The sequence below is a fragment of the Elaeis guineensis genome, chromosome 1 (assembly GCF_000442705.2).
Source record: "Elaeis guineensis isolate ETL-2024a chromosome 1, EG11, whole genome shotgun sequence".
NCBI lineage: Eukaryota > Viridiplantae > Streptophyta > Magnoliopsida > Arecales > Arecaceae > Elaeis > Elaeis guineensis.
In genome coordinates, this window is record NC_025993.2 from 183,297,582 (window position 1) to 183,314,424 (window position 16,843).

At 37.0% G+C, this 16,843-nt stretch overlaps 1 protein-coding gene across 1 annotated transcript; it reads right to left on the reverse strand.

Moving 5' to 3' along the window:
• Positions 1 to 10,114: 10,114 nt before the first annotated feature.
• LOC105040075 (beta-xylosidase/alpha-L-arabinofuranosidase 1-like) lies at positions 10,115 to 13,311 on the reverse strand. The gene is made up of 7 exons (XM_010916446.1): positions 12,805 to 13,311; positions 12,344 to 12,649; positions 12,018 to 12,187; positions 11,842 to 11,942; positions 11,412 to 11,762; positions 10,908 to 11,321; positions 10,115 to 10,734 (listed from the first exon to the last, which is right to left on the reverse strand). The coding sequence occupies exons 1-7, from the start codon at positions 13,309 to 13,311 to the stop codon at positions 10,115 to 10,117; spliced, it is 2,469 nt and encodes an 822-aa protein (XP_010914748.1).
• Positions 13,312 to 16,843: the final 3,532 nt, after the last annotated feature.

Consider the following 16,843-nt stretch of genomic DNA (forward strand, 5'->3'; position numbering starts at 1 on the left):
AGATAGTCATACATATAGAATAGGTGTTAAATTGTAATAACCCAGATTAAAAAAAAAAAAAAAGGGACGGAAGGAGACTCCCGAAAGGAGTCTTCTTCTCCGATGAATCCCGATCGGAGAAGGACTCTAGGCCTCTTAGAACACTAGAATTCTCTATAAATAAGACTCTCCTCTCCCTCACGAGCCTCCACCGGCGACCGTTGAGCCCGATTCCTCCTCTTTTCTCCGTAGAAGCCGCGGCAGCCTCTTCTCGTGTTCGTCAGAAATTGAAGGTCGAAGAGGCCACCGGAGTTCAGGTAAGGGTTCAATCTTTCTTCCTCTCCCTCTTCTCTTTCTTCCCATGGTTTTAGACTCCTCGTCGGCCGTCAGGATCGCCGAAAAATCCATGAACAAGAAATCCCCTATTTTCTGAATTTTTTCTTGATTTTGCCGCCGTTCTCCTCTTCGCTGCCGGCCGAACCCCATCGCTGTCGTTGCCGGATTTTCGGCCAAGCCACCGGAGCCCGAGTTGCCAAGGGGGGGACCTCACGGTCTTCCCCTGTTTCAGCCAAGGGAGGCCGCAGGAAGAAAAGAAGAAGGAAGAAGAAGAAGAAAAGAAAAGAAAAGAAAAAGGAAAAAGAAAAAGAAAAGAAAAAGGAAAAAAAAAGAAAAAAAAAGAAAAAGAGAAAGAGAAAAATAAAAATAAAATAAAATAAAAAGAAGAAGAAGAGAGAAAAATTTTCTCTCTCTCCTCTCTCTACCTTCTCTCTCCAGTTTCTCTCTCTAGATTCTCTCTCTATTTTCTCTCTCTAGATCTTTCTCTCTTTTTGTGGATTTTATCTCTCTAGAATCTTTCTACCCTCTCTCTGATTGCATCACAGACCCTAGGATATATTTGAAATAAAAATATGATGAATTGAGATTGCTCCGAAATTCGTGCAGTAGATCTGATCCCAGTCCGATCCTATTTGCAATTTGTAACACTTGACTCATATTGAGTCACCCTGATAGGATCTCTGATGGTCTCGACCATGATTGCCTCATCGGAAGGATACGAAGATTCTCTCTCCACTTTCTCTCTCTATTTTCTCTTTCTAAAATTTTCTCTCTCTTCATGAATTTTTCTCTCTAGAAGTCTTATGGATCAGTGGAGGATCCAGATACTTAGATAAATCTTAATTTTGATTAATCCTAAGAGAGATCTTCGATTTGTATTATTAGGATCGATTATCGGTAATTTCCTCCATATATGATTTTTATATTTGATCAGGGTTATGAAGAGATGATTGTCTGCAAATAATATCGAGTGGAATATTTTGTTAAAGACATTAATAAATCAAAGAAGAATATTGATTTCTGTGCTTGGATCTGTCACCGGTAAAGGTAAGAATCCCTGTACATTATCACCATTATAAATATACTATTTTACTATTGGTCTTGCATTATTGGTTTTGCATCGTCGGATTTGAGATCGATGAATTTATTATACCTGAGATACTGTTATTTGATTTTGAGCATGAGTATGTTATGTCAATATATATGTATCAGAGATTGATGGCATGATTATATGGATATGACATATCTGAATTGATCATAGTGCAAGTCAGAATTGATTTGATGAAATCAACACATAATGATTAAATGAAAAGAAAGAGATATATGGTATGGACTAGTCTTGTCATGTGGAACAGTCCGCCAGGAGCTTATGCCTGGGACAGCCCCCACTGGCTTACAGGTGGATCAGCCGGCCAGGAACTCATGCCTGGGACAGCCCGTCAGGAGCTTATGCCTGGGACAGCCTCTCACGGACTTTGGTACGTGGGACAGCCGGCCAGGAGCTCATCCTGGGACAGTCTTGAAAGACTTTTTAAGTGGATTCGATCCGGATGATGACTGAGGTATAAACTTGGATAGTCCAGAGCCGGAAAGAAACTGTTAAGAATCATGTGATTATGAAAGGAGAAATGAAAGATAAGACATGAGATAATTATTGAACAAAAGTATTTCACCTGTTAACATATGATGATGCATCTATTTTAATAAGACATAAAATTTATGGATGTTTGCATTATTCTGGACATTGAACATGAGATTTTATATTTTATTGCTTATCCTTATTTTCAGACTATATTACTATAACAGTGTGATATGGAAATTCTTACTGGACTGTAAAGCTCACACCCCTTCATCTTTCTTTTTCTTCTCAGAGTTACAAGATGTCCATGGTTGGCTATAGTATGGATTTGTGAGTGAGCGGATGCATAGATAGAGTACCGTTGATACCTGATCAGAGGATTGAAGGAATATTAATTGTAATTATGCAAGTTTTATGAATTATTATTGAAATTAAATATTATGGTTGATAAGGTTGTAATGATTTAATTTGGCCTTGCATATTCTTTAGGACTTGTTCTAAGGAGTGTGCGGCCATCACGTATCCAACCCGGGTGTTGGGTTCGGGGCGTGACAGAATGGTATCAGAGCTTAGGATATGATCATTAGGGATTATGATATACGTGATAGGATATAATGGAATAATATCAAAGCTTAGGTTTAAGATCACTAGAGATTATGAAGAGATATTAAAACTTTATGTAAGATCAGTAGGATGTGACAGAGTGACATCTGAGCTTAGAGCTTAGGTTACGTTTATTTGGAGATAATGATACAAGTAATTAGGATATGACAGAAAGTTTAGGGTCACTAAGGATTGTCATATAAGTGATATCAAAATTTTGGGATTATAATCAATAGAGTATGATTGATAAAATCAGAGTTTAAGATTATGATTATTAAAGGTATGATAGAATGATATTACAATTTAGGTTATGATCATTAAAAAATATGATTTAAGTGGTATTTAAGCTTAAGATTATAATTATTTGAAATTATGACTTTAGTGATATTTAAACTTAGGTTATGATTATGAGGAACATGATAGATATAAAAGAGAAGATTCAATATTTAGATTTTAAATCAATAGATATTAAGATGAAATTTATGTATAAGTGGCATATGATATCTATAATAGAATTGACGAGTTATATCTTAGATTTCAATTAGTAAGGTTGACCTAAGTATGAAAAGAGTTGACCTTGGAATGAAGTGGGAGGTATTAATAAGTTATGTTGAGTATACTAGATGATTTTGAAATATAAAACTTATATGATTAAAAGATCATGATTTTTTTTAATTCCAATGATAATTGTCTGAACATTATGAATTTTGGACTTATCAAAGAAAGTTAATTAGGGTATGATCTAAGAAGAAATTACATCATATGAGAGAGAAATATTTTTGAACATTGAACCCATAAGAGGTCATATATGAAACTCAATCTTAGATGAAAAATATACTTATGAGAATATGAGATACACATCTTGGTAAATTTTTTTTTTTTGGTTACTCAAAATATCATATTCTGAATATGATTCCTTGATCTTTCAAGTTGCATTGAATTTCAAATTAAAAATTTATTTTTCTAAATGGATCAAAAATATTTTGATATTGTTATTAAATTAAAGAAGAAAATTAATTTTGTCAGAGTATGATATATAGGTTATGATGAAATCTTTAATAATTCGTATTACTATCTTTGGATTACATTTTAATTTTCTTGTGATTGTTGAAGATGGTGAAGTGTATTAATTATTCAAGTCAAAGTTTGGATTTTTAAATTGAACTAAGACATCTTGCTAGTGTTAAAGTTTGAATGACTTATACAAAGGATAAGATTTTGTATAGATTTATTGATTAATATTAAGGGTTGTGATGAAGGGAGTTCTATAAGAAATAATCAAGTTGATTCTACTCATAAGGATGTTGGCCTGAGTTCTTTTAGTTCGTCAAGTTAGAATTAATTCTTTTAAAAAGGAAGATTGATTTAAAAATTATCTGAATGATTGTAAGATAAATCTAAAGTTAACTCCAATTGATTCTAGACATGTTTGATTCTTGAAGAGTGATGAAACTTATACAATGATTTCAAACATAGGAAGTGGATCAAGATTTAATTTTATATGCTATACCCAAAAGTAGTAAAGATAAAGAAACTTAAAATTTTATCCTAAGTCTTATATGAAATTTGAAAGTTGGATCTATCCTGGATTGATCTAACATATAAGGATATTTTATCTTTAATAGACTTATATAATTTGGTAAGTTGAGATCAGAGTGCGCAGCAAAAGCGTGATGATCTGAATTGATTAGAAATATTAATCCTTTAAATCAAAAGATATTATGATGAAATATATTAGTTGCAAATAAGGAAAGATTTTATTGATAATGAAAGGATGCTACAGATTTTGATCTAATCTGATCATAGCCGGATAATTTTTGTTAGTAGGTTGTTTCATTGTAGATAATGCCAAGAAATTTTAGACATATCAAGTTACAACTTGATAGTTCTGGTATTAGTTCAAACTTAGAAAGTCCTAACATAGATCTCATATTTTTTATAATTTAATATTGTTACTCGAACTGATATAGAAGATTGATGTTTTCTTAAGATGAGAGTCTATATATAAAATTTGTTGGAAGGTCAAGAGAAGAAAGAAATCGATGATTGTGAAGAGTGACCGATGTTTGACCTTTATTTATTTTTCTATCAAGGGTAGCCTGAAATAATTATAAATTTGAGTAGAATGTATTAGACAAATAATGGAGGTATATTAATATAAGTCCAAAATATTACAGTTCTTCAAAAAATTAAGAAATCAATAAGAAGGGATGAGTTTGAGATTTCAAATAATTTTTGTTATAACAAGATCATGAGAAATAAATAATATATATGACATTATCGTAAGCTTGAGAATGACATGAAGAATGTATACTTTGAAATAGATATCTCGAACAACATAACTTAATTTCGAGAACGAAATTATTTTAAGGAGGGGAGAATGTAATAATCCAGATTAAAAAAAAAAAAGGGGACGAAAGGAGACTCCCGAAGGGAGTCATCTTCTCCGATGAATCCTGATCAGAGAAGGACTCTAGGCCTCTTAGAACACTAGGATTCTCTATAAATAAGACTCTCCTCTCCCTCATGAGCCTCCACCGACGACCGTTGAGCCCGATTCCTCCCCTTTTCTCCGTAGAAGCCACGACAGCCTCTTCTCGTGTTTGTCGAAAATTGAAGGTCGAAGAGGCCACCGGAGTTCAGATAAGGATTCAATCTTTCTTCCTCTCCCTCTTCTCTTTCTTCCTATGGTTTTAGACTCCTCGTCGGCCGTCAGGATCGCCGGAAAATCCATGAACAAGAAATCTCCTGTTTTCTGAATTTTTTCTTGATTTTGCCACCGTTCTCCTCTTCGCTGCCGGCCGAACCCCATCACCGTCGTTGCCGGATTTTCGGCCCAGCCGTCGGAGCCCGAGCCGCCAAGGGGGGACCTCACAGTCTTCCCCTGTTTCAGCCAAGGGAGGCCGCAGGAAGAAAAGAAGAAGGAAGAAGAAGAAGAAGAAGAAAAGAAAAGAAAAGAAAAAGGAAAAAGAAAAAGAAAAAAAAAAGGAAAAAGAAAAAAGAAAAAAGAAAAAGAGAAAGAGAAAAATAAAAATAAAATAAAATAAGAAGAAGAAGAAGAGAGAAAAATTTTTTCTCTCTCCTCTCTCTACCTTCTCTCTCCAGTTTCTCTCTCTAGATTCTCTCTCTATTTTCTCTCTCTAGATCTTTCTCTCTTTTTGTGAATTTTATCTCTCTAGAATCTTTCTACCCTCTCTCTGATTGCATCACAGACCCTAGGATATATTTGAAATAAAAATATGATGAATTGAGATTGCTCCGAAATTCGTGCAGTAGATCTGATCCCAGTCTGATCCTATTTGCAATTTGTAACACTTGATTCATATTGAGTCACCCTGATAGGATCTCTGATGGTCTCGACCATGATTGCCTCATCGGAAGGATACGAAGATTCTCTCTCCACTTTCTCTCTCTACTTTCTCTCTCTAAAATTTTATCTCTCTTCATGAATTTTTCTCTCTAAAAGTCTTATGGATCAGTGGAGGATCTAGATACTTAGATAAATCCTAATTTTGATTAATCCTAAGATAGATCCTCGATTTGTGTTATTAGGATCGATTATCGGTAATTTTCTCCATATATGATTTTTATATTTGATCAGGGTTATGAAGAGATGATTATCTGCAAATGATATCGAGTGGAATATTTTGTTAAAGATATTCATAAATCAAAGAAGAATATTGATTTTTGTGCTTGGATCAGTCACCGGTAAAGGTAAGAATCTCTGTACATGATCACCATTATAAATATGCTATTTTATGTTGGTCTTGCATTATTGGTTTTGCATCGTCGGATTTGAGATCGATGAATTTATTATACTTGAGATACTGTTATTTGATTTTGAGCATGAGTATGTTATGTCAATATATATGTATCAGAGATTGATGGCATGATTATATGGATATGACATATCTGAATTGATTATAATGCAAGTCAGAATTGATTTGATGAAATCAACACATAATGATTAAATGAAAAGAAAGAGATATATGGTATGGACTAGTCTTGTTATATGGAACAGCCCGCCAGGAGCTTATGCCTGGGACAGCCCCCACTGGCTTACAGGTGGATCAGCCGGTCAGGAGCTCATGCCTGGGACAGCCCGCCAGGAGCTTATGCCTGGGACAGCCTCTCACGGGCTTTGGTACGTGGGACAGCCGGCTAGGAGCTCATCCTGGAATAGTCTTGAAAGACTTTTTAAGTGGATTCGATCCGGATGATGACTGAGGTATAAACTTGGATAGTCTAGAGCCGGAAAGAAACTGTTAAGAATCATGTGATTATGAAAGGAGAAATGAAAGATAAGACATGAGATAATTATTGAACAAAAGTATTTCACCTGTTAACATATGATGATGCATTTATTTTAATAAGACAGAAAATTTATGGATGTTTGCATTATTCTGGACATTGAACATGAGATTTTATATTTTATTGCTTATCCTTATTTTCAGACTATATTACTATAACAGTGTGATATGGGAATTCTTACTGGGCTGTAAAGCTCACATCCCTTCATCTTTCTTTTTCTTCTCAGAGTTACAAGATGTCCATGGTTGGCTATGGTATGGATTTGTGAGTGAGCGGATGCATAGATAGAGTACCGTTGATACCTGATCAGAGGATTGAAGGAATATTAATTATAATTATGCAAGTTTTATGAATTATTATTGAAATTAAATATTATGGTTGATAAGGTTGTAATGATTTAATTTGGCCTTGCATATTCTTTAGGGCTTGCTCTAAGGAGTGTGCGGCCATCACGTATCCGATCCGGGTATTGGGTTCGGTGCGTGACATAATCTCTGGAAAATGAATTGTGAGCTTCGTTCTGAGTTCTGATCCCTTTTAATTTATCTGGAGAAAAACCCTTTTTTTTTTTCTTTTTTTTTTTTGAGGTCCAAGGGAGACACGTAGCCGCCCAGCATTTATTTAGTAATCAGATATTTGCAAAGTGAAAAATGAGAAGAATAGTAAGTAGAGTGAAGTAGGAATATAGAGAAGTGAAGGAGATAAAATAAAGAAAAAAAAGAAAAGAAAGACTCATCATCAGCCACATTCTAGTGGCTATTGACATTTGTGCATTTACATGCTTTAAGCTTACAGCCTCATATTGAGTAACAGAAATATATGCTATTTCCCTTCTTCCACCTGGAAATTCTATGTTTTTAAGCTCGACATGATTTAGGTTCTATGTTTTTCTCCCTATGTTCCCATACTTGTAGCCATACTTGCATCAAGCTGGTCTTAAACTATTAACTGACTCAAATATCGTTACGTCCTTACCATGCTCGAACTTGAGCTAGCTCTTGCAAGATCAAGCTGATTCAAGGCACTTCAATCTTAGCTAATGTCAGGCTAGACTTGTGCCAATTTCAACACCCCTCTTTCCGTGAAAGAAAGCGAGACAAAGGCACACCTAGTTTTCATTAAGATAATTACAGAAACAAAGACTAGAAAAGAAGAAGCTCGAGAAGTCTCCACATAGAAAGGTACAGCCTACCTACATTACCATCTTTGAAGAGTTAACTCAAACCCAGCTGATCAGGACAAGGTTTGAGCAGTGCAGACTGAAAGCTGGACACAGTTCTAGCTTGCTCTTATCTAACACGTCGAATCCTTGCTCAAGACTCTCTACATTGGTTCCCACATACATCATTTATGATTACATGGTTTCTAGTCAAGTGCAAATTACAAACGCTGTCATATAGTTTCTTATTTTATAAATTGCTATACATGATCAAATTTAATTCATCGGGTGGATGGAACCACCAGCACCTCCAGTACCTTATACTGCTTGTGAACCTCATCTTTCTATGCAAATTAGTTGGTTGGAAGTTGGAAGTTGAGGAAAACATATTGCACTTGGCCTCTACTTGTGAATGCCAGGAAAGTGAAGGAAATGAAATGGAGGTTTAAATTTAGGCAATCTAGGCATGAACATCTCTTTTCTAGGAATATATGACAAAGCCAAGCACTGAAAACTTAAGTGGATCATCTACTGCTATTCATGGAACTTGTTGCTGGAATTTCATGTTGGCTAGGACAATGAAAGCAGTTCACATGGAAGCAAACTTTTTTCAAGGGCTCTTGAAGGCTCAACTGCTACTTGGTTGGTGCAAGTAACCCTCTGCTATAAAAAGGGAAGGAAAGGTGGCCATACTTCCCAATCCATTCATACTAGTTGGAGCAAGAGACATGGAGAGGTCTACTAAGATGGTGCTGGTTATGGCCTTCAGCCTCACCACCTTTCTCATGAGTGTTGAAGGAAGGAAGATCCAGGGCAAGCCCAAACCGTATCAGCCTGAGACCTTTTCCTTTGGCAACTACCCTGGGTTTGGAGCATTCTTTGGAAATCATGGATTTATGAAAGGTGGATCAGGCCTGGGTCATAGGTTTGGCCTGGCTCATGGGCTTGGGAAAGGTGGATCCATATTCACAAAAGGTGGGTCAGGCATGGGTGCAGTGCTTGGAGATGGAGATGGCTCCCTCAAGCCATGAACCATCTGATGTTAGGTTCAGGAGCTTGAATGTAGAACGCAGTTTTTAGCTTGTAGTGTGTTCTTAATAAGCTTCAACCATGTCTTTTAGATATTGATGGCATGTCCTGACTGTTGTTATGGAGTCCCTGGTGTGCTTAGTTTGAGTTCTGCTGATGTTGTTCCATCAAATCGAGTCCCTGTTCTGAATTCTGTGGTTATCAATGTTTTATTTTACTGCAACATATTGTTTTCGCCATGAAATGCTGATTACCTTTCTGAATATTTGTAATATTCACACTAACCAGAAGAATTAATATGCCAAGTGTTCATAATTAAAGATTGGATCATAAAACGAAAGATGAATTGGTGACAAACATCGTTCACGAGATCAGAACCAAGGAACATTTGCATCAGGGAATTCACCGAAAATTCAGAAATAATTCAAATAATAAATAGAATTTAAGGGTATCCACACACTTACATACCAACTCATGTAAAGACAAGAAAAAGGCATGAAAAATGAACAATAAAGAATATTATCAAATAGTGCCTTACTTCATTAATTTGATCCTCAGGTGTTTCTTGAGCAAGTTATGAATGAATGATTTGCTTTAAATTTTAAAGAAGCAAATAAGATGAAATTAGTCTTAACGGACGATTTAATCAGAATTTTTAATCAAAATAACCAATCTCAACGAAAGATTCCCAGTTCGTGGAAATATTGGTCGATTAACATAAAACTGAAAAATAGGCAACGTTGGATGGGATACGGTCATTTTAGATGCAAAGTTACTTGGCCAAACAGGTCCAACTCCTTTGCCTCAATCTTATTACCATGGAAAATTGGACCCGGTTATAATAGTCATGGACATCCATTGGTTAAAGATGACGAGTAAACTTAACTCATAAAGTAGATGAAACTGATAACTTGGGAAGCTCTTCAACAAGGTCATTGACAGCAAACGACGAAGATTTGCCCAATATTTGCCATGAAAACAAAAGCAGGCATTAAATATTGCTTTATTAGATCACAAAACAGAGGAACCAGGAGTTCCCCGTAAGAAGCTTAAAGATCCTAAAAAAATCATTCAACCACTCATTGAATGCCACTCAAACAACCTAAGATACAGACCACCTAAATTTGGAGCTTGACATCCACTGAAAAAGAAATTTCGCCATCGCCATTGCCAATCACAATGGTGCTCTTCCCTAAAGGCACCACAACGTATGCCGTCTTCTCCACCAAGGTCAATGCCTTGCAGGCATCTAGGCTGAAGCTCAGCTTACTTCTTCCTTTCGACGGCACGAACACCCTCTGGAATGCCACCAACTGCTTCAGAGGGGCATCAGCGACCTCCGGCGGAGGCTTGAAGTACACCTGAACGACTTCGCTGCCATCCATATTGCCTGTGTTGGCGACCTCGACGTCGAAGGTGATCTCCTCGTCGCATGGCAAGCTGGTGATATCGACAGCTGGGCAGTGTGGAGCAGTGGCGTTGGGCTTCATGGAGAGCGGCTTGCAATACTGCGTGGAGTTGATGTTAATAGTGATGGAGCTCGTCTCGTAGTTGAGCTTGCTGTACTCGAAAGTAGTGTAACTGAGCCCATAGCCGAAGGGGTAGAGGACAGTGCCATTGAAGAACTTGTAGGTTCGACCAGGGTAACCCAACTCATCGATTGGACGTAGTTTCATGGAGATCATGGGGATAATGTCCACATAGTCATTCTTGTACCATGTCAAGGGTAGCCTTCCTCCTGTCAAATTAAATGGAGTGCATTCAAATAAATCAACTGAAAAGATTTTTCTTTATTAGAAGTAATCATAGTAATCAGTCGGTAAATTAAACAAAAACGCGGATAATGCTTAGTAGTGCAAGATTTAAGAATGATTATAACTTTTTATGAAGCTGAGGTTAACAACTGATTACCTGGATTGTAGTGTCCAAAGATGACATCAGATATTGCTTGGCCTCCTTCCTCACCAGGATATCCAGCCCAGATGATGGCACCAATCTTAGGATGGTTCTGAGCAAAGGAGATATCAACACCTCCACCGGATAAGATCACCAAAACTACAGGGCCTTTGGAAGCATCTGCAACATCGTTGATGAGCTTAGCTTGGAAGCCAGGAAGGAGAAGATTTGACCGGTCTAGACTCTCAGCTTCCACTCCAAGATCCAATCCAGCAATGATGATCGTGGCATTGGCAGTCTTCGCAGCGTTGACAGCCCGAACAATACCGTCTTGGGAGGTGCAAGCCACATTACGACAACCCTGCTTGTAGTCAACTTTAACCTCTTTTGTAATAGCATCAAAGGGTGATGTATATCGACAGGGTACGCCTAGATCCAAAAGAAACAAAAGAAGGCATTACATCAAACATATTTATTTCGACGAGTCATTCGAACTAGAGAAAGTGTTTGATATCGTACCTGCGTAATTTCCAATCATAGTCTTGGTGGTTTGGACATGGGGACCAACCAAAGCAACAAGGCCAAGCTTCTTTGCGTCCAAAGGCAATGTGAGATTGTTCTTCAGAAGGACCATTCCTTGCCTGGCAGCATCAGTGGCCAACTCAATGTTCCCATTGGTGCAGACATCCATAACTCCAAGGGACTCGTAGGCCAGCAAGCTGTCGAAGAATCCAACCCTCATGAGGACCATATACAGGTTCTTCAGAGCATTATCAATGTCAGCCTCCCTGACTTTCCCTTGGGCCACTGCCGACAAAGTGTAGGTCTCATAATATGGATCTTTGGGGTATCCACAGTCCAAATCCAACCCTGTAACATATGGAATTTACCTTAGTACTTATTCATCAAATGTTAAAAAAAGAAGCTAAATGAGATGCAGAAAACTTGCCAGCTTTCATCACTTGAGCGACAGCATCCTCAGCAGTATCACTAAGCCATTTGACATTTTCAACCATGACAGCAACCGAGTCACAGTCGGAGACAATATAACTGAAAGATCTTCTGTCAGTTTGAATCTAGTGATTATAAGGTGGTGAAGGAACATATATATAGTGTTCATCTTACCCATTAAATTGCCAATCATTACGGATGGTCTGAGACATTAGCCTAGCATCGGCGCACACTGGTATGCCATTGACGAGATTGTAGGAGCACATGATGCTACTGGCATCACCTTCCCTGACACACATTTCAAAGGGACGAACAAAGGTCTCAACCATGTCTTGCTCGGTGACCTTCAAACCAATTAACAAGATTTGTTAGAATACGCAACTAAGATTCTATTAATCGATACATCAATTATATATATACAATTAATAAATGATATGTTATATGTAAAATAATTAGAAAACTAATAGAAATTAGTCCAAGTTTATCATCTATAGCATTACCCTTGCATCAAAAGAGTATCGTTCATGGAAGAACCAATTGTCAACATCATAGGCAGCGTAGTGTTTGCAACAAGCTGAGGTCTTCAGGGGCCTGGAGTTCATGTCCTTAGCAACCTCTGATCCTTCGACATCCTGCATGCCCCTGACAAAGTTGACAGCGTAGCGGCCAGCCATGAATGGATCCTCTCCTGGCGTCTCTAGAGCTCTGCCCCATCTTGGATCTCTGACAAGATTGATATTTGGGCTCCAGAAGGTCAATCCACTGTGGCCTAAATTATACATAGCCCTTGCTTCCGTGGATGTGACCTACAACCCAAGCACAAGTAATATTTATCGTAACAATGCAAGATATTGAAGAAACCTACTGGAGGGAAGGAGGATTGCATTGTACACTCATAATAAAATAGGTTTATAAATATCAAGATTCTTTCACAGATGTCATGATTTGAATTTATGCATACCTGACCGATACTTAACCACAAAGACTCATTGAAGGAGGCGGCAGTGAGGATTGGGGTAGGGAAGCTCGTTGCACCAGTGACGATGTCACCAAAGTACGTTGCATGGCCAACGTCCGAGACGCCATGCAAAGCTTCCGACCACCAGCGATAGTTGGCAAGCCCAATCCGGCCGACTCCACCAGCCCGGTCACCTAGCTGGGCGACCTTCTCGGCGAGAGTCATCCTGCCAATAAGGTCCTCCACCCTCACCTCGTATGGCAGCGACATATCACAGTAGGTGAAGTCATCCATGTCGAGGCCGATGTCGGCGAAGCGGGCGCGGTCGCACACCTTGGTGTAGTTCCTCGCGTTGGACTCGATGGGACCGGGCTTCGGAGCTGGCAGAGTAGCGGCAAGAGACTGGTTTTGGTTTGGGGTAGGGGTTGGGCTTTGGGAAAGGGAACGGGAGAACGAAGGGGAGATAATGGTGGCGAGGGAAAGAAGAAAGAAGAGACGGAAGGCTGCCATCTTCCCTTTCTTCTTTCTCTTTGGTACGAGGAGATGGAGGAATGGAGAAGAGTAAAGTAGAGAAGGGAGGTAGGGTGGGCTTTATAGCAGCAAGGGTGGGCGGGTTAATTTTGAGTTTAAATTTAAAGCAGCTGATAAGGTGAAACTGAGTTCCGTTTAGATCTCAACAACTTGTCACCCGAGCGGGAGAAGGGAAACAAATCTATACAATCTATACGATACAATAAACGAGGGTCCAGGACTCTCTTACGGCACTACGTGTTGAGCTCGGATTGACCGTTCTTTTAATAAAACAGCGGTAGTATTTTATTTTAATTTTTATTTTTCTTCAGATCCTTCTCGAGCCCCAGCAAATGCCCATCTTCTTACCACCACCATTTTACAGTAGCCACTATGGTGTAAAAAATTCCTGTTAAACTGTCTAAACCGTCCAACCCGATCTGAACCAAATCAAATATGACGGTTCGACGGTTTAATTAATTTGATTCAATTAAATAAAATAAAAAAAATCAATATTTTGAATATTTTAATTTGATTATTGATTTATTGATTTATGTGATTCGTTTAAACTGAATCGAACCAACCAATTGAAATTAAAATATCATCATTTTATATATTTATATATATACCTATATTATATGCTTCATATATTTATATATACGCTTATGTTATATGTATATTCAAAATTAGGCTATGTACTTTATATGAATTAAGAATTTAAAATATTAATTTGACTCTATTTCAATCCAAGTTAGATCAAATTTAACTTGATTATAGATCATAATAAAAGAACAAAAAATATAAACTAAATCGATGAACCCACTTAAACCAAAAAATCGTTCAAATATTTGAAAAAGCTATATGAACAAATCGAACCAATATAAAACCGAACCGAAGAAACCGATTGTATTTAGTTAAGTATTTGATTTTAGGAACCTCTTAAACTGAAATATCGATTTGATTTAAAAAAATCACTTAAAACCCAATCGATTGAACCATTTTTAGCCCTAAACACCACCCCCTTGCAGAGTCCTCGCGCATGCCCACCTCTTCCCTACTCTCTTAGCCATTACCCTCCGCTAGTCTCTATCATCGCCTTCTTCCCCATCATTATGATGTTGGCCATAGGTTGGACCTACAGCAGCTGTCACCTATAATCGCTGCCATAAGCCATAACCACTACCATAGGTGGCCTATGGCAGTGATTATTGATAATCACTGCCATAGGTGGCCTATGGCAGTGGTTATAGCTGGCCGCTACCGTAGGTCCAATTTATCGCAGTGGCTCGCGATAACCGCTGCCGTAGGTTCGAACTATAGCAGCGTTTCTAACTAACCACTATCATAAGTTCGAGATATGACAGCGGTTGATAAACCGCTGCTATACAACATTCTATAGCAGCAGTTATTCGTCAACCACTGCTATAGAGGCAAAATATAATTTTTTTATTTTTTTAAATATGATATAATTTTAAAATTTAAAATTCATCTTCACCGTTCATTATCTAAATAATTATCGTTAGAGTATCATCACAAAAGATTATTTCGATTTGATAGCCTTAGGTACATCGATCATTAAAATTTGATTTCGACGGTCACGAATGACAGCATGATGATATGATAGATAGAGGTCACCGATGGATCTGAAAACTTACAACGATGATCTCGATGATATTTATATTATACTATCAAAATTTTACTTCAATCAGACATTATTATCATGGTCAATTTAGTATGAAATAATTTAAACCATTAAATAAAAATAAGTGATCAAAAAGTCAAATGACGTCTGATTAAGATAATTTTTTAGATAAATAATTTTTACTACTATTTTAATCATTTGTACGGTGATGATTGTAAAATTCAAACTGCACGTATATGAGCCCTTCACATTAAGCAGATGTTACAAAAACACAAGTATAATTACCTTATAACTTTAAGAATTAGAATCAAGAGACATAATTTTGGATTGTTTATATACACACGGTTGGAATTTTATGATCACCACCATACAAATGATCAAAGTAGTAGCAAAGATCATTTATCTAAAAAATCATCTTATAATCGGATGCCGTTTAGTCTTTTGATCACTCATTTTTTATTTAATAGTCCAAATCATTCTGTGCTAAATTAATCATAATAATAACGTTCGATTGAAATAAAATTTTGATAGTATAATATAAATATTATCAAAATTATTATTATAAATTTTTAGATTCATCGATGGTCTCTATCTATCAGATCATCACATGATCGTTCGTGGTCATCAAAATCAAATTTTAATGATCGACATACTTAAGGCTATCAGATCAAGATGGTATTTTGTGACGATACTCAAACGATAATTATTTTGATAATGAACGATGAAGATGAATTTTATATTTCAAAATTATATCATATTTAAAAAAAATAAAAAAAATTATATTATGTCTCTATAGCAGCGGTTGCATCATAATCGCTGCTATATGTCTATCACAGTGGTTGCGTAACCGCTGCTATATCTCAACCTACGACAGCGGTTAGGTATAACCGCTGCTATATTTCTACCTATGGCAGCGGTTATTAGCAACCGCTGCTATAGATTATCTACGATAGTTGTTACCTATAACTACTGCCATAGGCTGGATCTGTGGCAGCGGTTATATATAATTGCTGCGATAGGTCCAATCTATGATTGATTGTGATAGTTCTATATCGATTGTGAAAAAAATGAGTGACATGTATATAATGACTTAAGCAGTCATTATATACCTGATAAGTCATATATTTTTATATTTATTTTAGATATTTTTGATAATTAATAGTGCTAATATCTTTTAAAAAATTTAATTTCATAATTAAATTAATTTTTTTATAAAAATAAATAATTTTTAAAAAAATATGAAATTAGAGTATATTTATGAAAAATAGATGTTAAGCTAATTGAGAAATTAAGCATCAAAAGAAATAAAAAATTAATAAAAAAATTAATTCATATTTTTTCTTATTTTTCAGATACAAAATTCGAGCAAAATCAAACAAAAATATCCCAACAATTTATTTTAAATAACCTTTGATGCATGGTGGACCGGTCGCTTGGTCCACAAAATCAGGGGTGTGGTCCATAGAAATTCTTGCGGTCCACGACGAGGCTCATAGCGGGTGGAAGTTCTTTTGCGGATCGAACGGCTGAGATCACGCCAAACATGCGATCAGACAGCTGAAAAGAAGCTTTACCATATCAAGTAGTGGTGGCCCACAGCAACTACACGATCGGACAGTCTGAAGCGATCCTGAGCGAGATCCAATGGCTGTGGTTGGTTGTCGGCTGAGAACTAAAACAGAAGTGAATTCTTTGCGCTATCCGATGGCCCAAATTTGATCTGATGAAGGATCTAATGGCTGACATCAAATTCGATCGAGATAAGGTGCTAGGCGCAGTGATATTTTGATGTGATCTCGTGCGTCCAAAGGTGATCCAATAGCTAAAATCAAGGGATGCAGGTTTGACATGATTTTGAGGGCTTTTGGGACTCCATTTGCTATCAGAAAA

Excerpts from the sequence above, each read along its gene's own strand:
- LOC105040075 (XM_010916446.1), bottom strand. The coding sequence starts at position 13,311 with ATGGCAGCCTTCCGTCTCTTCTTTCTTCTTTCCCTCGCCACCATTATC. Across the intron at positions 11,943-12,017 it reads AATGATTGGCAATTTAATGG|TTATATTGTCTCCGACTGTG; the intron begins GTAAGATGAACA and ends AAGATCTTTCAG. Across the intron at positions 11,763-11,841 it reads CGCTCAAGTGATGAAAGCTG|GGTTGGATTTGGACTGTGGA; the intron begins GCAAGTTTTCTG and ends CATATGTTACAG.